The sequence below is a fragment of the Lynx canadensis genome, chromosome F1 (genome assembly GCF_007474595.2).
Source record: "Lynx canadensis isolate LIC74 chromosome F1, mLynCan4.pri.v2, whole genome shotgun sequence".
Taxonomy (NCBI): domain Eukaryota; kingdom Metazoa; phylum Chordata; class Mammalia; order Carnivora; family Felidae; genus Lynx; species Lynx canadensis.
The window spans coordinates 10,815,739-10,837,603 of NC_044319.2; the positions used below are offsets into that span (position 1 = coordinate 10,815,739).

At 51.4% G+C, this 21,865-nt stretch overlaps 1 protein-coding gene across 1 annotated transcript; it reads left to right on the forward strand.

Annotated features, from left to right (window-relative positions):
• Nucleotides 1-2,164: 2,164 nt before the first annotated feature.
• Nucleotides 2,165-20,640, forward strand: SFT2D2 (SFT2 domain containing 2). The gene is made up of 8 exons (XM_030301822.1): nt 2,165-2,298; nt 5,170-5,256; nt 5,498-5,583; nt 9,412-9,493; nt 10,750-10,785; nt 10,870-10,928; nt 12,712-12,741; nt 15,128-20,640. Exons 1-8 carry the CDS (start codon nt 2,236-2,238, stop codon nt 15,165-15,167), a joined length of 483 nt encoding a protein of 160 aa, XP_030157682.1. The 5' UTR covers nt 2,165-2,235; the 3' UTR covers nt 15,168-20,640.
• Nucleotides 20,641-21,865: the final 1,225 nt, after the last annotated feature.

Consider the following 21,865-nt stretch of genomic DNA (forward strand, 5'->3'; position numbering starts at 1 on the left):
ACTCTCATATATATGAAATCTGAACATGTGGCCTTTAATGTGTGCCTTCCTTCACTTAGCAACATGCTTCCAAGGTTTATCCATGTTGAAGCATGTGTACATTACGTCACTCCTTTTCGTTGCAGAATAATATTCCATTGTATAGAGTTACCACACTTCATTCATCCATTCACCAGCTGATTTCCATTTGCTTATGGTGTGAGAAGGAGGTCCAACGTCATCCTGTTGCATGTGGACATTCACCGTCCTGGCAGCAATTGTCGAAAAAAAAATATGCTAAGCATTTTCTACTCATTAGCTCATCTACTCCCCCCTAAAACTCTAGGAGTAGGTATGACTATTACTCTCCTTTTACAAATGAGAAAAACCAAGTCTTGGAAAGGTTAAATAAATGTCCCACGGTCCCAAAACTAATAAATGGAGGAGTCTAGATTCAAACCTATATCCTCTGACGCCAGTGAAAGGACTTTGCAAGCTATAAAGGATTGGAGAAAAGTGTTGTAAACCCTGAAAGGAATCAGCTTTCCGGAGGTGAGTGTGGAAAGGGAGAGAAGAGAGGGCAGATAACCCAGCCTTGAGAAACTCCCACTTTGGGAAAAGGAAACAAAGCTAAAGAAGAACTGGTTGTTGAGAGGGGTCCATGGGACCAGTGGTTCTCGGACGTATGGATGTCACAGACATGGTTTTCACAGTGTGACCCCTGGTACCTTGACCACATCACCAGATCATGTATGCAGCTCATAGAAGGGTCAGGTCAGGGTGTCATGAACAGAGTTGAGGAAGACCAAGATATTTAATATTGCTAAGAATATTTTTAAAAAATCCTACTTTTTTCATTTCAGAAAACCATCAGTAATTACAGAAAAAAGAACAATTCTCCCCCTGTGTGTATATCAACACACATGCATTACACCTTGTCATATATTGCATATTAAATATTTTTTTAATGTCTATTCATTTTTTCAGAAAGAGAGAGACAGAGAGAGAGAGCAGGTGAGGGGCAGAGAGAGAGGGAGACACAGAATCGGAAGCAGACGCCAGGCTCTGACCTGTCAGCACAGAGCCAACGCGGGGCTTGAACCCACAAACCAGGAGATCGTGACCTGAGCCGATGTCGGTTGCTTAACCATCTGAGCCACCCAGACACCCCCCAGTTGCCCTCCTTAATGCCCATCACCCAGTTAGGCCATCACCCCACCCAGCAACACCCCACCAGCAATCCTCAGTTTGTTCTCTGCATTTAAGAGTCTCTTCTGGTTTGTCTCCCTCTTTGTTTTTATCTTACTTTTGCTTCCCTTCCCCTATGTTCACCTGTTTTGTTTCTTAAATTCCACATGAGTGAAATCATATGACATTTGTCTTTCTCTGACTGACTTATTTCACTTAGCATAATACCCTCTAGTTCCTTCCACGTCGCAAATGGTAAGATTTCATTCTTTCTGATCACCGAGTAATATTCCATTCTATACAGACATGCCACATCGTCTTTATCCATTCATCCAGACTGGCATCTGGAACTTTACCCACTTGGAGAGCAGAACTGCGTATTTCTTCATCGGCATAGAAATTCAATAAATGTTTTTTGGAGTGAAAAACAGACCAACTAAAAGAATGAATCAGCAGCCCCGGGAAGAAAGGGGAGCGAAAGGTACGTTTAAGACGCTCGTGGAGAATGTTCCTCGGACATTACAAAACTACCCGCCTAATTGCAGAACTAGTAAAATTGGCTCCATTGCAAAGTCCAACATTCGGCTTTCCTCCCCCTTCCCGTCACACAGCCAACTCCAAGTGCTTCCTTCCCTCCTCTTCCCGGCAGGAGAGGAGGCTGGTCTTTAAAGGTCCTTGAAGGCAGGGATGGTGTCGGTCCAGTTCTGCATCTGTGTGTCACACATCTGGCATTGTGCACGGTATGCTGTAGGTGCTCAATCAACGCGGAAGGAACGTGGGCCGCGAGGGCGGCGGGTTGGAGTCGGCAGGCTTCGCGGGGCGACGCCTGGTCGCAGAGCCAGGCTGGGCGGCCCTTAACCCCCGAGCGGCCCGCCCCCTACCCCTGGCCGCAGCCCCCGCCCCAAAAGCCAAGGGGCGCCTGCGCGGGCGGCCGCCAGGTGGGCAGGTACCTGGGCGGGGCGCGCCGTGGTTGGCGGGCGGCGGCGGCGGGCCCGGCACCCGGAAGAGCCGCCGACTCGAGCGCAACAGGCGGCCGAGCGGGGCTGCGCGGCGCCGACCGGGCCCGAGATGGACAAGCTGAAGAAGGTGCTCAGCGGCCAGGACACCGAGGACCGGGGCGGCCTGGCCGAGGTGAGCGCGCCCGCTGCGGGCCAGCGGGAACCTTTCCAGGCTTTCCTGGAAAGCAGCGCCGCCCGAGTGCGTCCTGCCCCCGGTCGGCCGGGCGCGGGTCCAGCGCCCCCCCCCGCGCCGCCACAGGTGCCGGGCGCTCTGCTCCGGGCGGCCGGCCTGTGCGGTGCGCTGTGGCCCGGCGCCCCCTGAGCGCTCCCCGCCCCGCAGGCCCGCTCGGGAGGGCGGCGCCGGAGCAGAACCGCGGGAACGCCCGCGGGGCCAGGCGCCGTCTCGGGGTTCTCCACCCGCTCGCCCCCCAGCCCCGCCGGCCTCCCCGGGCTCCGGGGCCGGGCCAGGCCGGAGTGCGTGCGGGCCCCCGAGAGCCAGGCGGAGGGAGCCGCCTTCGGGGAGGTCGCCTGGGCCCGGCGACGGTCCCGCAGCCTCCCCTGCCCGCTGCCCCCGCGCGGCGGCCCTTAGTTGTGCGCCTGACCCCCCCCCCCCCGCCCTTGGTCACCTCTGGTTGTTGTGGCCCGTCTCCACCGCCGAACCGTGTTGTGTCTCTGGGCCCCCAGTCTGCATATAGACGCTGCAGGCGCCCGGGACCTCGTGAGGCTGCCTGCGTGTTCGCGGGACCGTTCCCGTGGGAGGGTCCCGTCCAGCTGCGGTCTGCGCAGCCGCACAGGATGTTCGTTTCCTATTTCGAGCGCTTTTTCGCTCTTGTTTTCCTTTGTGGAAGGCAAAGTAACATTTTACGTTTTTGGTGTGTATTCCGCGGGCCTCGGTTTCCCCAGCCGGAAAGTTCTAGTTCTGTACACATGAAACTGGGTGATTTCTAAAAACTCCTCCGCAGTGCCTAATCACGAAGAGCCACCCGACGAGTTTTTTAATTGATGCCTCACCTTCATAAATACACCTTCAACCTTTAGTTTCAGAGGGCTTCTTTCTAAAAGTATAGGTCTTAGGTTTTCCATAAAGGATTCCAGGGAGGAGGAAGGAAGGAGTGGTACCTTTGAAAGCACAGGAATGATCAGTATTCCTTTCTCACCTTCTGGTTACCAGCCGGGTTTCCTCCAACAATTGTTAGCTTTTCTTTATTTTGGCAAGAGCCTTTCTTTTCCCAATCCCAGAGTCAAAGAGACCTTTGTTCTAACTGCCAGACAGCTTGTGAGCAGATTGCCTGCAAATTCTATCCAGGTGCCTTTTTTTAAAAATGTTTTTCTTTCCTTATTTTGAGAGAGGGAGAGAAAGCGCTGGCATGCATGCTCGCAAGCAGGGGAGGGGCAGAGAGAGAGGGAGAGAGAGAATCCCAAGCGGGCTGCACGCTGCCAGTACAGAGCCCGACGCGGGGCTCGAACTCACAAATGGTGAGGTCATGCCACGAGCCGAGGTCAAGTGTCAGATGCTTAACTGACTGAGCCACCCAGGCTCCCCAGTAGGATGACATTTGGATGGAAATTCAGCTCGAGAGACTTGTGGAACCAACATGTCCCTTTCCTTTCTGAAGGAAGAAACCAGAACTGCTTGGAATACTCCCCTTCTCCCAAATGGAAGTTAGGCCATTCTGTAGCAGTGCCGGCCACACCTGGAAGAGCATCTGGTCCTTCTCTTCAAGCTTCTGGTTTGACAGGAAGTTTGGAGAGCTGGTTGAAAACAGGTTCCTGAGTTGGGAGCAGTCACGGTTGAAGGGGTTGCCAATCTAGTGACTCTTGCAGCTTCTGCCACCCCCTCCTTCCTCCATCAGCGGGTGGAAATGCTGCTGGCCGCTTTCCCCCCCACCCCGTTGCTGGATGGAGACTCTGATGGCCACACGAGGTGAACCTTGTGTGAATACGCTGGGGTGGTTGGGCAGGAGGCAGGACCTTTGGTCTGAGTGGCAGCTGCCTGTCCCCAGCTTGGAGCAGCGGTGGCCACTTTCATCGGGTGGACAGACTCAGAAGGCCTCTGGCGTGACTGCTTGGCTGTCCCCTTTGACATGGAGGGGGGGGCGATCCCTCGGGAGCCACCTGCAGGCTCCCCTGTTTTAGCAGAGTTGTTTTTGGAAATCTTGGCATCCTTTGAACCTAATCATGGTAGCAGAGAGTCAGAAGAGTAGGGCAGTCATGAATTAACTGGGATTTGTCTCACCCTTGGGTGACTTGGCCGATGCCAGCACCCTGCGGCACACGTGTGTCTGCCAGGAGTGAATACATTCAGCCGGAGCCCGACACAGACGAGAGCCTCAGTCCTTCGAGGTCTCAGGTGCCTCTGGGAGCAGCTCCTGCCGAAGCTTGGCTGGTTGATGCAGGAGACGATGCCCAGCGGACCCAACTGCCTGAGCGCCTGTCCCTGTCTTGTCCCCGTTTCCTGGGCCCCTGCCTGGTGGAGCCCATGCCTTTCCAGTTGACCTCGTCCTGCCTGGGCGGCTCTAGGGTCTGCCGCCTTGCATCACTGGGCGGGAAACGGTCTGTGCGGCAGGTGGAGAGTTCCCACCTCTGCAGATGTTCATCCGGAGGGAGGCTCGGTGACTTCTCATGTGCTGCTGGAGAGGAGATTCATGGATGGATAACAAGCTGGAGTCCATGACTCTCGAGGGCTCTTGGAGCTCTGAGTGAGTCGGATTCTTTGTTCCTGCCTTCCGCACTACCTCTAATTATGTGCTTCCTGGGCGCCTGGGGGGGGCTCAGCTGGTTAAGCATCTGACTCTTGTTTTCTGCTCAGGTCATGATCTCGCAGTTTGTGGGTTCGAGCCCCACATCGGGCTCTGTGCCGGTAGAGCAGAGCCTTCTTGGGATGCTCTCTGTATCCCTCCCCTGCACTCTCTCTCTCTCATCAAAAAAATAATTACATGCACCTTGGTTTTGGTGCTATAATATGCATATATGTGTATGTAATCAGTTTTTTTGAAAATTTCAGGTCGTCGAGGCATCTTCGTTAAGCTGGGGCACCAGAATAAAAGGCTTCATTGCGTGTTTTGCTGCAGGAATTGTCTGCTCACTGCTGGTGAGATGTCCCTCTCCTCGCTCGGTTTTTCTCCACCCCGGCCCTCCTTCCCTCTGTCGTCTTCCCTTTCTGTGCCCTGCCTTTTCTGTCTGGCGCTTCATGAGATGCGTGGATAAGAGAGAGAGGTTGGGAGGTGCTGAGGAAGGCGGGGAGGAGAGCGTGTTTCTCCGTGGGCTCTTGCTTGTGTGGCCGTGGCAGGAGGGGGTCCTTGTGTGCAAACACCCTGTGCTTTATCTTCTAGGGAACTCTTCTGCTCTGGGTCCCCAGAAAGGGACTGTACCTCTTCGCGGTGTTTTACACCTTTGGTAACATCGCATCGATTGGGAGGTAACAGTTTTTTTGTTTCTTTTTCCTAATCTAAGTGTAGCCGGTCACGGGATGGGAAAATGGGTGTGGATTGTGCTGGAGGGAGGAGGAGGATGCCTTCGTAGTTCTAAGGATTTGGTGGGAAAAGAGGTCGTTAAAATACATCACGTCCAAAAAATATATATATATACATCATGCCCATATCCTATCCCTTCAGAATACTTTTGTATCGTAGTTTATTTTGTTTATTTTTTTGTGTGTGTGTTTTAAATATAATTTATCGTCAAATTGGTTTCCATACAGCACCCAGTGTGTTAGTTTATTTTTGAAGTCCCCTGGGATATAGTTACTGTTGTGATTTTGTGTCTGAGGGAACCGTGCACGGAGCCGTTGAATGGTTTCTTCGGGGTTGAACTCACAGCCCTCTTGGCGCCCTGGCCTGCTACGGCCAGAGACTTGAGTGGTGATTTGGGTGACAAGGGCCCAGCGGGCCCGAGGCTGCAGATGGGCTGTATTACTATTCTGCCCGCTGAACACCATCTTGCACCTGGTTCTTGGCGCCTGAGGTCGGGCAGCCCATTCTGCACGCGGCAGGTGCCCAGATACCCCAGGTCAAGTGCAGTTCACGCTTCAGCCACACCTTCATGCTGACAGCAATAGTTCTGCTCTGAGCTGGGAGTGCGGGCCTGACTATATGGTCCTCCTGGAGCCTGAACTCCGTGACCTTTCCTCTCCCTCCTCCTTCCCCTGCGTCTCAGTGAATGGTCTCAGAGTCCCAGGTGTCCAAGCCGTGGCCCCCGTTATTACTCACCGTGGCTTGGTGCCGACCTCTTATTGGCTTCTTCTTGGTCTCCGTGGCTATTGTCCCTGACTGATCGACTCACATGCTCAGTGAGTAAGCCCTGATCACACCCTGGGCTGGGCTCTGAGCTCTCGCAGACAAGTGTGGATTGGGTCCTCCTGCAGTGGAGCTCACTGGCCAGCCAGGCGGACATGAACTGGTAACATAATTGGGCATGGAGAAAGGGGGTGCTCAGGGAGGGGCAGCTGCCATCATCTGACCCAGGGAGCCAGGGAAGGCTTCTTGGACGTGGTGACCCTTGTGCTGCTCTTAGCTCTGGCATGTGTCACTTCCCGTCTGAACTCCTACAGGATTCCTCTGCTGGCTTCTCTGCCTCCTTTATTGTCCCTCCCCAGGCCATTTTCCACAGAGCTGTAGAGCCATTCAGTGACCTCCCTGCCTAACTGTCTGTAGTGGTGCCTCATTTCCGGCACAGGTGTGTGCATGCAGGAGGGGCCCTTCGAGATGTGTCTTCACCCACTTCCACTCCCCAGCCAGGCTGACCTTGCAATTTCCCGAAACTTCTTTGTGCCCATTCTGGGGCTAATTTCTCTGCCTGGAGTGCTGCCCCGTCTGTCTCTCCCTCTCTGTGCCCCACCCCCATCCTTTTGCTCGCTTGTCAAGACTTTGCTCAAAAGTCTCCCCTCCTTCGAAACTTCTTTCTCCTTGTGACCTCTCCCCACCCCACCCGGAATCAATGACCTCTTCTTTCATATGGGGTTCTGTGTACCCCAGGTATATTGACACGACAGCACGGATAGCATTTTATTACACTGGCTTGTTAAAAGTCTCTAAGCCACTTGACAAGGGCTGCCTCTGTCTTAACTGTCCGTCTCTAATTGTTCCCAGACCTAGTTTTGGTTTTAGCCAGAGATGTTAACCAAATGAGTGAGTCTTTGACTCTGGTTACCTTCTAAGAGCTTACTTTATGAAGGCCTAAGATAGTAAAACGCTGGCCCACCGAGGTGACTAATCTCGTCTCTAAAGCTCTCTCACATACTAACTTTTGGAGGGTTTTGCTCTGGGCAGACAGTGTTGGCTGTAATGTAGTCTACAGATTGACCATAAATACAGGAAGGAGTGTGTTGTTAGTCCAGAACTATTTAGCAAACCCTAATGGGGTCAGCTCTTCACTGCCTGCGGAAGTAGCAAAGGGAGCCGATGATTATTTCCGGGGTGTGGCTAGGAGTTTATGGCTTTGCCTATAATGTGTTATATTTTCGTAGGTATGCTGCATTTAATTTTGAATGCCAGCCTTGGCTCTCCTTGTTCACTGTTGGCTAAAATACTTAAGAGTGCAACTATGTGGGGCGCCTGGGTGGCCCAGTCGGTTGAGCGTCCGACTTCGGCTCAGGTCATGATCTCGCGGTTTGTGGGTTCGAGCCCCGCGTTGGGCTCTGTGCTGACAGCTAGCTCAGAGCCTGGAGCCTGTCTTCAGATTCTGTGTCTCCCTCTCCGTCCCTCTCGTGCTTCCTCTCTCTCTCTCTCTCTCTCTCAAAAATAAATAAAACATTAAAAAAAAAAAAGCGCAGCTATGAATTCAGGTTGAAAGTTACTGGCAGTTTACAGAGACGTAGACCTATGTTTTAAATTTGTTGTTTTACCATCACCCAGTAGCTAATGTTATCTGCCGGTTGGCTTGTTAAACACTGGTTAATACCAGTTACTCCCCAGGGTAACACCACATGGGGCATTTCTGCCAGGAACCCAGACACATGACTGTTAAACACTGGTTAATACCAGTTACTCCCCAGGGTGACGCCACATGGGGCATTTCTGCCAGGAACCCAGACACATGACAGATATGACCCTCAGGGGCTAGGCATGAGGGTCTGCTTGTGGTTCCTCTCACAGGCCACCTCTCAAGTTCCACTCCTCCTGAAAGCACACTAGGGATTTCTTTTGGAGCTTTGGATCCAATAGATGGGGGTTTGAATGCCAGCTCTTGAAGTTCCTAACTGTGAGATTGTGGATAAATAAGTTAGCCTTTCTAAGCTTCGTTTTCTCATCTCTGGAAATAAGTGTTATAACACCTAACTCACATAGTTGCTGAGGGATGGAATGAGGTCGGGGATGTCCTATCTGGCATCTAGCAAACATTGAACAAATAATAGATGATACCACCTGTAGAATTATTCTCTGCAGATTATGAAGAAAATGAAAGGCACTACTTTTTAACCTAAACAACCTCCACCTGTCAAATGTGGCTTTCCTTTTTTTTTTTTTCTTTTTTCTTTTAGAGAGAGCAAGCAGGGGAGAGGGGCAGAGGGAGAGAGAAATAATATCCCAAGCAGGCTCCATGTTCAGTGCAGAGCCGGACCCAGGGCTCGATCTCCCAACCCTGAGATCATGACCTGAGCCCATATTAAGAGTCGGCCGCTCAACGGACTGAGCCACCGAGGCGTCCCTGTGGTTTTTCTTTTTAAAATTACCCGAGTGTTTGGTTTGTTCATTTGTTTCCATGGGTAGGACGGTAAGGAGGCAAGGCAGCACCCCTTAGAGGGGTCCTCTAACCTGGTGGCTGCGACAGACCTCCATGCACTTACTGCCTGATGCGCCGGGGTTGGGGTGGGGGGGAGCCTGGATAGGTAACAGATCCTTCCGCCATTCAGTTTTGTCATCTGCCAAGTAAGTACGATGCTTTCCTGTCCTCAGCCCTACAGTTGGCGAAGGATTCCGTGACAGTGATGCACCCGAGGCCCTTAAGCACAGTACTTGGCATGTAGTGAGAACTTTTCACATGATGGCATGTGAGAGACAGACAGAGTGCAGGTGAGGGAGGGGCGGAGAGAGCTGTCAGCACAGAGCCCTACCCGGGGTTCGAACTCACGGACCGCGAGATCATGACCGCGCTGAAGTCGGTCGCTTAGCTGACCGAGCCCCCCAGATGCCCCCACACGTCGGCTGCTCTGACTGCTGTGATTACCGCCAGTTACCTTGGGGGAGGGGATGGGGGGCAGCTTGGGGTTCCGTTCTGGGCTGAAGGCGTGTGTACGTTTCCCTCTTAGCACCGTCTTCCTCATGGGGCCCGTGAAACAGCTGAAGCGAATGTTCGAGCCGACGCGCCTGATTGCGACTGTCATGGTGCTGGTAAGGTCTGCCTTTTAGCTGCGCTTGTCAAATGGCCGTTTTTATTTCCGCCGTATGGGATTTTTCTTGTCTTAAACCTAAAGACCGCTTTTCGTTTTCCTTTCGTCTTGACTCACTGCCTGATGCTGGTAGCCACCGTCACTCAGGGAGAATTCGGGGTCTGATAATTACCCCCTTGCTGTGGCAGTTGGTGTTAGGGTCCTGCCGGCTCTGCACCCCAGAGGGATTGTGAAATTGGCCATACTGATGTGGTAGTAAGAGAACTGGGACACCCTCTTGGGGACGGGGGGAAGCCACGCACAGGCAGAGCTTAGTGGGAAGAACCCGGAAAGAGAGAGGGAGTGTGGGGGCGGGGGCAAGGGCAGAGAGAGAATCCCAAGCAGGCCCCGGGTTGTCAGCACAGAGCCCCGTGTGGGTTTCCATCTCGTGAATGATGAGATCGTGACCTGAGCGGTAATTAGGAAATCAAGAGTCAGATGCTTAACTGCCTGAGCTGCCTAGCGGCCCCATTCGTCCGTTTTTCTGACACGGGTCTGCTTTCTTTCTTTCTTTCTTTCTTTTTAAAAAAAAAATTTTTTTTTTAATGTTTATTTTTGAGACAGAGAGACAGAGCATGAACGGGGGAGGGTCAGAGAGAGGGAGACACAGAACCTGAAACAGGCTCCAGGCTCTGAGCTGTCAGCACAGAGCCCAACGCGGGGCTCGAACTCACGGACCGCGAGATCACGACCTGAGCCGAAGTCGGACGCTTCACCGATTGAGCCACCCAGATTCCCCTTAAATTTTTTTTTAATGTTTATTTATTTTTGAGAGAGAGCGACAGCACAGCAGGGCAGGGGCAGAGAGAGAGGGAGACACAGAATCCGAACCAGGCTCCAGGCTCTGAGCTATCGCACAGAGCCCGACGCGGAGCCCGAACTCACGGACCGCGAGATCACGACCTGAGCCGAAGTCGGACGCTCAACCGACTGAGCCACCCAGGCTTCCCAATGCAGTTGTTTTTAATCCACATCAGTTTTTACTGGCCGGTTTCGTTTCCTGGGGATTTTAACTCTTCTGCCAAACATGGGTAACTCGCAAGCCTCCACGTGGGTCCAGTGCTTTGCAATGAAGGATGCCTTCGGTTGCCATGATCATCACGGAATCGGGTCACTGCAGCGAGAGAAGCATCGTTAACGTTTGCCAACGGTGAAGTCTTAACAGTATTTTTCTCCGTGTTGTTGCTGTATTAATTCGTGTTTTCCCTCTCTCTCTAGCTGTGTTTTACACTCACCCTGTGTTCTGCCTTCTGGGTGAGTGTGCATTTTAATTTCCCTTGCCCTTTCTGGTTTATGCCCCTCGTCACGCACTGTGCGGTAACCGTTGTTTTCTTTCAGTGGCATAACAAGGGGCTCGCTCTCATCTTCTGCATTTTGCAGTCCTTGGCCCTGACGTGGTAAGTGCTGTTTTACGTAGCCATCTCTGACTAGTGCAGCTGAAGGAGATTAAACTCCACGTGGTGTGGGTAGGAGGAGAGAAAGACACAGACACTTCAACTTAAGGATTCTCCACGATTCGAGTGAAGTCAGGCCCCGGAGCCAACAGGTGGCGTTAGTGGTCTTGGGTGGTCAGGGGAGGCCGATCGTTTGCCCGGTGGGGCATTTTTGTGCGGGGCTCACGGTTGATTTTGAGATGCGATAAATGTGACTCAGTCACTTATGTCCGGTCAGAGCAAGGACGATGAAGCGTTACAGGGGCTGGTAGGAGGAGGCTTGTGAGTCAGGGAGACATCGAAGGAAAGGAGAGCGGTACGGAAGTCATGATGTTACGTTTGTGATGGAAGGAGTCATTCAGCGGAAGCACAAAGAGGGAATTGTCAGCAGGAGGTGAATGGTGAAATGGAAAGCCACGCGGCTGTGGGCGATGGGACCAGCATGTGCACTGGAGGCCGGTTGGCAAGGCCGGGGTGCTGTCAGTCAAGAGCCACGCACGGTGATCGGGCGCTGGAGACCCCGTTATTGGGGGCCGGTGGTGGGGCTGCAGGTTCGGGCCCTTTCATATGGGTCCAACATCGGAGGGAGAGGGTGGTGGAATCGATGGCTTCTGAGACGTTTCTGTAGTACTTCCGGAGTTTGTCAGGGGATGATTCATGCCTGCCTCAGCAGTTTCTATGGTGTGCTGATCTACTTGGGAAAGTAAGAGGGTTTGCTCTAGGGCAAAGGGGACAGGGCCGCGGAATGGCTGTGCCCCTGCTCGCCAGACCGCAAGCTGAGCACCCGTCCCTCCCTTTCGTGATTTTGGACTTCTGAATAAATAGACTTCCCAAATGCTTTTTGGGATTTGCTGTGTCCACAAGTGAACGAGCTTCCGTGTACGGGGAGTATGAGAAGAACGATGGCCTGATTTTTAATGACACACGTTCCGGGAGTAGGTGCCGGAAGGGTCAGGTTTCATGACTTATGTTTTATTGTGGTTTCTTCTGGGGGCCGAAACTGGTACCCACACGCACATGCCTTTCTGATAGACTGAATTCGAATCCAGTTTTCAGAGGCTCAGCATTCATATGGGCTCAGGCAGATGGCCATATCCCTGCCAGGACCGACGGTGTTGTGCTCTTTGCGGGCCGACCAACTCACTCCCTGCCTGACACACGGGCCTGGTCCGTTAGGGTTGTTGCCTCCTCCCTGCAGGGTCCTCCTCTCAGAAGGGGCTGAGCCAACTGGGCTCTCGAAGAATCATAGCATAGCTTGCTTATGTTTTTATCCGTTGAGCAGTTGGTCGTGGGTTTTTTTCTTTCTGTTCTCTTTTCTTTCAAGCTTAATAGGAACAGAGCAGAAAATTATCCCTGTCAGTTACACTCTGTCGAGGATTTGTAAATATTAGAGGACAAGTGATCAGGGTTTTACTTGGTACTGTTTCAGAATAGGGCTCTGTACCACCTGGATATGTGGGATCTGCTGGCTCATTTGGTTACAGCAGTGACCTTGTGAGGCTGAGGGGACAGGGTTGCTTCCATGTGGGTCTTCTGCCCTTCTTCTCTGGCCACAGACGACCCTACCTCCGTCCCCACCTGAACGTGTGGCACAGCTCATGTTCACGTGTGGGTGCGAGCGTGCATGTGTGTGTGTGCGGCCTGCACGCTGGGGAGGGAGAGGGTCACAGCTCAGGGCCCGTTCCTCCCGGTGTGCGATCTTCCACTCCCTCCGTCTAATTTCCACTTGTGTTTGTTTTCGTTGCAGGTATAGCCTTTCCTTCATTCCGTATGCAAGGTAAGACAGACTGTATTTCGGACTGTAACTTCCGTCCCTTGGGGCTGATGGTATGTTCGCGAAGGGCGTTTAGTTCAGAGCGCTTTCAGAGAGCACATATTACCTTCGTTGAAATTCTTTGAGACAAACAGGTAAATGTCATATACCTGTTTTGTAGATTAGGAAGCCGAGGGCCCTCTCCACCCCGCTCCCCCATGTTTCAGGGACAACAGGCGCTGACCCAGGACCACCAGTTCCGGTGGTGTGAACATTCTCCTGTGATACAGAGTGTGTTTGTGCACACGATCACTCTTTGTAACTTGTAGCTTTGCGGAGATCTGCAAGGGGAACGCCACTTTAATATCACCGAGGAAGGCTGGCGGGGGTGGGGGGTGTCTAAGCTCATGCCCGTTTTCTCGCGGTGTCATTGAGAGTGTCTGAGAGGAGTTTACAGACGGAATATAAGCAGGGCCAGTTCTCGCAGGACCAGGGTTTCCTAAGTAGCAGTGTGACCTCGGGCAACTTGCTGGACCCCTCTGGCCTTAGTGGACTCAGTGGACAAGCAGAGCGTTGGACCAGATCACCCCCCCTTCCAGCTTCCACACCGCCTTCAATTGGCACTTCAGCCATGGGCCTCTCAAAACTGTGATCTTTGCCTGACTCTGTTCTCCGGCAACCATTCGATCTCCACTCATCTCTGTCACCACCTGTCAACTAAAAAAAGAAGGTTTTTCCTTAACTGTGGAGAAGAAAAATCGCATGGGAGCGGGGAAGGAGGGAGAGCAGCCCTGCGTCTTCACGCATTCTGAGTGTGCTGCTGACAGGGATTTGAAGACGCCGGGGGGTGTCCGACGAGAGGTTCACAAGTCCATCAACACAAGGGCAGCCGTGTGGCTCGGGAGCGGGTTCTAGGGGAATAACAGGAAAATTCAGCCTGCTGACCCAGCCGGTTCGGGGAGATGGGGGGCTGTCTTGGGAAACTAGGTTTTTGCATGAAATAAGCCTGAGCCTCCAGTGGGGTATTTACCAGCTTTGCCAACAGGGTGAACGTGTCATCGTGCCCAGACCAGTAGCCTAGTTTGCAGGGCCCGGTGCGAAATGTAAATGTGGGCTCCTTGTTAAAAAGATGACGGAGGATTTCACGATGGCAACCACGGGGCATTAACCTAGGCGTGGAACCTTTGAAGTAGGCGGCCCGGTGCAACTCTCTACACGTCTCTTACCCATGAAGCTGGGCCTGCGTGGTGCCGTTCTTCAAGGGTTGCAGACTTGACCTGGATCGGCATTTCTGGAGCTTAGGCACAAGTGATGACCGAATGATAGAAAGCTACTTGTAGCAGTGAATTTCGTGTGCTGACTAGTAGGGCAGGAATCACAGAGAGAGGCCCTGCGCTCCCACAGTGTTCCACAGAAATAGTGGTTACGTGGTGGAAAAGGCTTCTGTGGTCAGATACGTTTGGGTAGAGGTTAAGCAAAATTAGGTGGTCGTTCCGGGTCCTTGAATATGTTGTGTGTGTTGTCAGCTGCCATGAGGGATCTTACTTGGTTGTAAAACCCTTTCTTGTGCAGAGCATCTCCCAGGACTACAGGACAGAACATATCTTAAGAAATGCAGCTCTAGAAATTATCTTCGTATTAAGACACAGCGCCCGCTCATGCAAATGCATGCACTTACCCCTGCCTGCCTCCGTGACTCCCAGTATCCTTGGTGTAGGTGCAGCGGAGAGCAGAGGGACTGGGGTGGGAGCCCTGGCACACAGCCGGGTTTGGTGGGGCTGGGACAGTATTTGGGTACCCACTCTTTCCTTCCACGCTGGACACTGAGTTCTGAGGAGTAAGTACCTGGTGCAGGCCTAATACAGCAGGTTAATACACCGTCAGTCACTCCAGAGAGCCCCCTGTGCTAGGGAGCTCCTGACAGCTGTCCCTTAGCAGGTTTCTGCTGCTTGCTTAGGACGAAGAAAGGCCCTGGTGACTATTTCATCTCTAATGTTTTCAGCGCGTAGAGTGATTCTGGTTGATATTAAAACGCACAGTCCTAAACTCTTGGTTTCTGATAATCTCTACTTTTTCCCCTGTCTTCTCCTTTGGTTATCATGAATGGCTATCAGTTATTAAATACCTACTCTGTTCGGTGTATTCGTTCCTGCGGCTGGTCTTTAGGGTGAGAGGGACACCCCCTTTTACAGATGAGGAATCTGAAACTCAGCAAGACAGATAACTTGCCCACAGTAACACTGATTTGGAGCTGAGGTTTGGTGCCAGGTAGAGTGACCCCGTAGTGCAGGTGCTTTCTGCTCCGCAGGGTGCTACTCTGGGTACCCTGGAAATCTAAAGGAGGGGCTTTACCGCTTACAGGGCCTTTGGGGTGATGACCTCTCATTTATCTCTGTGCTTTTCCTCCTAGGGATGCCGTGAAGAAGTGTTTTGCTGTGTGTCTTGCATAACCCACGGTCCGTTTTTGCAAAGCTTTGGAAGAAGGCACCATGCCCGGAAGCTGGTGGACGGTTTTGTAAATACCTTCTAAACCTCTTGCAGACACGTGCCTTTTCTCTCGCAGCCGCGTGTTGCTTGTGAGCCGAACATTGGAGGGCTGCTTTTGGAGGCAGTGTTGGTTTCGCAGACCCAAACGTCTATAGCACGGTGTGAGAGATGGGTTCTGGATCTTAGGGAGTAGAATATTCCTCATGCACCTGTTTCCCCTTTGGACGGTGTTCCCCTGGAGTCTCACAAATAAAAACCTCGTTAAGCAGCAGCAGATAAGCCTTGGGGAGCCCGTGATCCCCAGGGGATGACAGGCAGCGCCATCAGAGAAGGCAGGGGTGTGACAATAAGGGACAGAGTTTGGGGGTCAACAGGGACTTGGTAGACTTGCCCTCAGCGTGGAGACCATTCCCCCCCCTCCCGCCGCCGCCGCCACCTCACACAGTGTGGACGTGCTTCTGGTCTGGGGTCTGGGAACCAGTGGTTCTCTGCGGTGACCTCTGTATACAAACCCGTGGAAGGCCTGGTCGTGGAGTGACCTGGAAAAGGAGCGCTTTTTGGTGACACGTGTTGTTTTCAAATCTGAACGTCAGCCTTCTTGGTCTTCTGATTCCACACCTGACGATGATATTTCAGTGCACACTCTTTTTCTCTTGAGGTTTCCTTTCTCCCCCTTACCCCACCCCCCAATCTTTCCTCGTGACCTCTTAGAACTAGACTGGGGACAGAGCCGCGACAGAACACACACAGTTTGCTTTTGCACAAGAGCTGACAGGAGGTGAAAAATCTCGCTGCTCCCTACTGTATTTTTTGGGTTTTTTTTCCATTATCTATAAATGTTGCTTTTAAACTGATCCCATTTTCCATTCTGCCCTGGAATGGGGCCAGGGGTGAGTGGGTGGGAAGACAGAGCCCCACTGTGGGGCCCGCAGGAAGGAGGCACGCCTGCCCAGTGACCTTTAAACAAGTGCCAGTGTTTGCACTCGAGCCCCAGGCGCAGACACCGGGGCGGGACGCCGTGGACCGTCGGGTGGTTCCGTTGCTAGCCCCGTCTACACACAGGGTGCATTGTCCCCTGGGCTTCGTCTGGTCCTCACGAGAGCCTGGTGACAAGGAGGTGATGGTTCTGTCACTGGGCAGTCCAGGAAAGCAGGCTCAGAGAGGTTAGCAGATTTCCCTAAAGCCACAGCCCGTGGCAGAACTGGGCCCGGAGCCTGGGTGCCCCAGCTCCAGTCTCCTCCACGACCCCGCGTTTCCCAGTGTGGCTCTGGAGGTGCCTCCTCTAACTGTTTTGCCTGTTCTGTTTTCACCAGCCAAGCCCGTGCCTTTTCCGGTCCCGTTCTCTTTACGTCACTGCACTGTCTCCTGCCCAGCCTCCCTTTGGGGAAGCTTCCTTCTGGATCCGTAGGATCTCCGTTGTTCCTTTGTGTGCCCTTTCAGCTCCTCCTCGCTGCCTGACCATCATAAATACCCTGCCTTGATGGCCAGAGTTCTTGGCATTGCAGGGCCTCTAAAGCAAGCCCACAAGTGAAGTGTCTTCGGGGTCGCCTTTCTGTTCTCTACCCAGGTCTGGCTAGCCCACTCGGGTTCTGGCTCCGGGACCTCCAAACCAGAGGCTGTGATGTCCACTCGTGGTCTTCTTGCTTGTGGCCAATTGCTAAATTCGTTCTCCTGTTGCAGCTGAGAAGCTGAGACCTCGGAGCTGCTAGCGTTTTCCTCCGAGCTGCGAGGTATGAGCTGGCCCGACAGGGCCAGAGTGAGGGAGCCAGTCTTACCCAGTCCTCTCTAGGCTGTGGAGGGCACCCTGTTTTATCCCAGGGTCCCTAACCTGCCTTCAGCCAGAAAGGGAAGTTATGTGCTACCTTCTGGCTTTTGTGGAGCCCTTTCACGCCTGCGGCGGCTCCAGGAGGTCCCTCAGATCTCAGAAGTGCTCCAAGAAGGGGCCCAGAAGAGGTCAGGGCTCCCTCTCTTCGGAGCTGATGTGAGGCTAGCCTGTCTCTACGGGCTCCAACCAGCCTGGAGTAACTGAAAGGCTGATCCCTGTGACCCTTTTCAATGTCTGGACTGGACTTCGTGGGACACGAGGTCGAGACACCCTTTGAGATGTCACCAGGGCTGTGTAGCTTGGTGGTAACGGATGTGGGCTTTAACGGCCAACGGGTCTGTGTGTGTCGTGACTCAGTCACGTGCTGGTGTCAGGTTGAACAAGTTACTTGAGCTCCGTTCCTCACTTTGCTTATCTGTTTAGAAACAAAGGAGATAACAGTTCCCGCTGGATCTTGGTAGTACATCAGTGAGCTGTGTATCAGGTGCTTAGCCCAGGGCCCAGGATAGGTACAGGATATCTCTGTGAAAGGAAGGTATTATTACTTAAGTCCCAGAGATAACAGGTGACCTTTGAAGGGGACGGGATGAATGTCCCTGACGGCTAACTTATCTAAAAAAATATTTATCTAGCATTATGTCTAGCACAGTAGACGTGGCCATGCATTGTCTCCTGTAATATTCGCAGTGACTTTGCAGGCTGGTGGCCCTGTTTCCGGCACCGAAGAGAAGGAATAGCCTCAGGGCAGTGGTCCCTCCAGGTCTCACCAGTAGAGGGCGCGGGTTCTTGCGTTAAAGCACCTGCTATGCCCTAACGTGTGGCCTGCGACCGGTTGGCGCGCACACAGCTCCGTCTGGACAGTGTCGGCAGCTTTTGGATGATCCCGTCTTTCAGAATCTTCCAGACTCCTGCATTTCCCTTCTGCCACCTCCCCCTTTGGTTTTCCCTACTTGTTTCTGCCCACTGCACTGTGGGAGGAAGAAATCCATGTCAGATCCGCTGAAATCTGTAACCAGGCAACAGTTCTGGTTGTAAGCACCCTCTTTGGGGGGGGCGAGTGGGGAATTAGAGTTCAGACCCCATGGCCGGCAGGCTGGCGGCCGTCTTGGCTTCCCTGCCTGCCGTCCTGCCTGTTCACTGCTGGGGGAAGCAGAGGTCGTTGCATTTTTGGAACGAAGGGAACCATTGAGGCCACTTTTTTTGCACCTGGGAAGTATGGTCCCCAAGGGGGTGCCTCCAGCTGCATGGGAGCAGTGCCCCCAGTGCCCTTACCTCTGCTCCCCAAGGCTGGACAGCCGTCCCCCCACCCTCGGAGCCTGCCGTTGGACCCCCTGCCGCCCGTCTCACCACCTAGGAGGTTTCCCTTCTGCCCACCGACAGTGCTCAGAGGCAGCTCTGGCTGCCAGATGGTGTGTGTGGCCGTGCCCCGCCCTGGCCACTGCTGCCCGGGCCCGGCTGGCTGTTCCCTGGGAAAGTGGGACACCGTCCCCACCTGGGCATTTCCACTGGGCTGCTGATCTCAGTGCTCAGAGCCTCTCTCCCTCATTGTTGTATGGGGACTTCGTGGGGTATCCCTCTGAGGGTCCCCTCCCTCCCGCCCCAATCAGGGTGCGCTCAGGGAGCAGGAAATCAAACCATGAGATGCATCTAAATCAATTACTTTGGATACTTCCATTAGAAAAGGTGAGGAAGAAGTAAGGCACACCCTGGGAACAGGGTGTGGGAGATACTGGTTTGGCCGCTTCTGCTTTTGAGAGCTCCAGGAGCGTGACAGGTGTGGCCGTGTGTCCCTTGGGGGACTGAGTTAGGAAACTGAACTCAGCCCTCGGGTTCCCGTGGCTGTGGGTTCCCTTTTCCGTGGGGCAGCCCACACCGGGGCTGGCTACCTCACCTCTTCCCTCCGACAACACCCAACCAGAGTCAGCTGCGGGATTACAAATTAGTTACAAGTTTACAACCCGTCCTGGACCTCGTTTTCAGCAAATGAAATGCTCATTTTCATTTTCAGCCAATGAAGAAAACCCATGTTTGTAGATTTTTGGCATAGTTTTCTTGATTTTTAAAATCTAAAAAATGTTTTGGATGTTTTAAGATGTCCTGTAGTTTTTCTCAGATAACAGTTTATAAAAAGCTAACAGACCTACATCTGAAGTTAAATACAGATTTATATCTGAAACTCTTGATAGGATATTAACAAAAGAATGTAGGATGTTTGACTTTTTGGAAATTCTTATTGAAAAACTTGGGAGATTAAATCGCGTGCCTTTAAATCACGTACCTTCTAAGTCACAGTTCATGAATTTTATGAAATTCTGAGATCTGGGGCATTTTTAGTCGAGTAAAAGGTGTTTTGTGGTTTATTTGAGCCCGGTTCCTTCAGGGTAGGCTGTGTAGTCCCGTCTGGGCCGTTTCCAGTTCTATCACAGGCCACCCTGCGAGTCCCTGCTACACCAGGCTTTGTTCTTGGTCGCTCAGGGATTCGTGGTGCAGAAAGGCCTCACGAAGCTCAAAAACTCATACTGGCAGGGATCTGACCCTAAAGCTTGTGGGCAGAGCCTGGTGAGGCAGAAGGGAGCCGCGGGGCCCTTGTTCAATGCACACCGACCAAATACAATTCCATTCTTCCTAGCAGGAGCTGATAGGCTGATGATGGGCTGAGAAGTGCACAAAACATTTTCTGTGGACGGGATGAGCTGAAAGCAGGCAAGAAGAGCGAGTTCACTAGGCAGGTGATAGGTAGTCCTCTAGGACCAGATGCGGCTATTTGAAATGAAAAGTCAGTCCACAGCATTGTCGTAAACAGCTGATGCTGATGTGTGTATTTACCACAAGGTAACCAAAAAACCTTCACGGACAAACATTCCCCGATTAAGGGGGCTGCCTGGCCTCAACATCCTTGTGAGGTATCCTTGAAGACCAAATAAAGACGTATCTGGGCAGAGTGTTGTCCTCTGTCTGTTGAACTTCCGTACTGCAGCTAGTGAGCCTTTACTTGTAAGTACAAGTGAATCTTGGCATTTGTTGGACACCCTAAAGGAGAAGTCTAGTTGACTTTCAGTTTCGTGGTCCTTCTGCTGTGAAGAGTGTTTGTCTTGCCTTTTTCAATGTTTGCTTGACTTTGCCACTTTGAACAAGGAAAGGAAAAATGTTAAATCCTCCCAGCTCTGATCTTTTGTGGCTTTTGTAAATTCTGATTGTGAAGCTGGGGATAAAGATGTTCAAAGCCCGTGGATAATTTACATGCCTTCAGAACATTGTGCCTGTTGTAATACCATGAGCTTTTAAAACACTTTGTTAAAACATGAATCGATTTTTGCAATTGTATAGAGATATTCAACTAATTTTGAATGCTGCTGATTGCATAACTGAGTTTTTTAAATCCAAAAATATATTCTTGTCTGCTACTTTTCCTACCTTGAGATTCTGTTTCATACAAGTGTTTCTTTTTTTTGCTAATGCATTTCAAAGGGAAAGAATTTTGTGAACGATGAAGCTGTTTTTTCCCCCAAAGCATTATAAAACTGTTCTTAATTTTTCTTCTCTTGCTTTTTGTTTCCTTCTCCAATAAATGATTGCATTATGGTCTTTAATAAATCTAATACTGTCTCGTATTCATGTTTGTTTTCCTGGGAGTCACTAAGCCAAATGAAGGTTGTATGACTGCAAGATAAGACCCTGCCCTCATTTTGCATTCGTAGTACGCAGCATGCATTGTTAAGCACTTAAAAGTTGTTTTTGAGCTAACTTGGTATGTAGTCGTCTTTCTCCAATGACTTGGGGATAACATGGCTCTAAGTTTTGAAGAGTTTTGAAGGTAAGAAATGTCAAACGTTTTTGTTTTGTTGGAGTATTCCTACACACCTAGCTGGTTTAGTCACTGCCTAAACTAGTTTGTATCAAGTTGTTCATAATATTTCGCTATTCTTTTAGTGTCCTAGGATTTGTAGCTATGGTTGTTCTCTCTTTGCCGATGATACTGGTAATTTGTGTCTCCTTGCTTTATCTTGGTCAGTCGGGCTTAACATTTATGATTTTATTGATCATTTCAAAGACAAACTAGTTAAAAAGTTTTGAGCAGATATTTAAAAAAAATTTTTTTTAATGTTTATTTTTTTGAGACCGAGCGTGAGCGGGGGAGGGGCAGAGAGAGAGAGGGAGACCCAGAATCCGAAGCAGGCTCCATCCAGGCTCTAAGGTGTCAGCACAGAGCCCGACACGGGCCTCGAGCTCATGGACCATGAGATCATGACCTGAGCTGAAGTCGATACTTAACTGACTGAGCCACCCAGGTGCCCCAAAAGTTTTGAGCAGACATTTGACAAAAGTATATGAATGGCCAGCCAATACCTCTTCTACTGTGTTATCATTATATAAGTTAAAGCAGGTAAAACCCAAACCTAGGCTAAAAATACATGCTTCGGTGGTAAGATTATAATGAAGAGTAGGACTTTACACTTCATTTGCATGGAGTTAGGATAGTGATGACCTGAAGTATGAAGAGGTTGGTGATTGGGGAAGGGACACTGGAGGAGGGCTCTGGGCCCTGGTTGTCCTGTTTCTTGATCAAGTGGTAACTTACAAGGTGTTCACTCCGATAAATCATTACACTTGTCTTTTTTGTGTATGTGCACTTTTATAATGTGTTTGGTTTCATTGATTTTCACTGTTGTCTATTTTTTATTTAATTGGTTTCTTTTCTTACCTTTGTTTCTTTCCTTATACTTTGGGTTTAACTTTTCTAGCTTTTTAAGGTGGGAGCTTAAATAATTGCTTTTAGATCCTCCTTCTCTTCTAATATAACTGAATACCATAAATTTCCTTGGAAACACAGCCTTG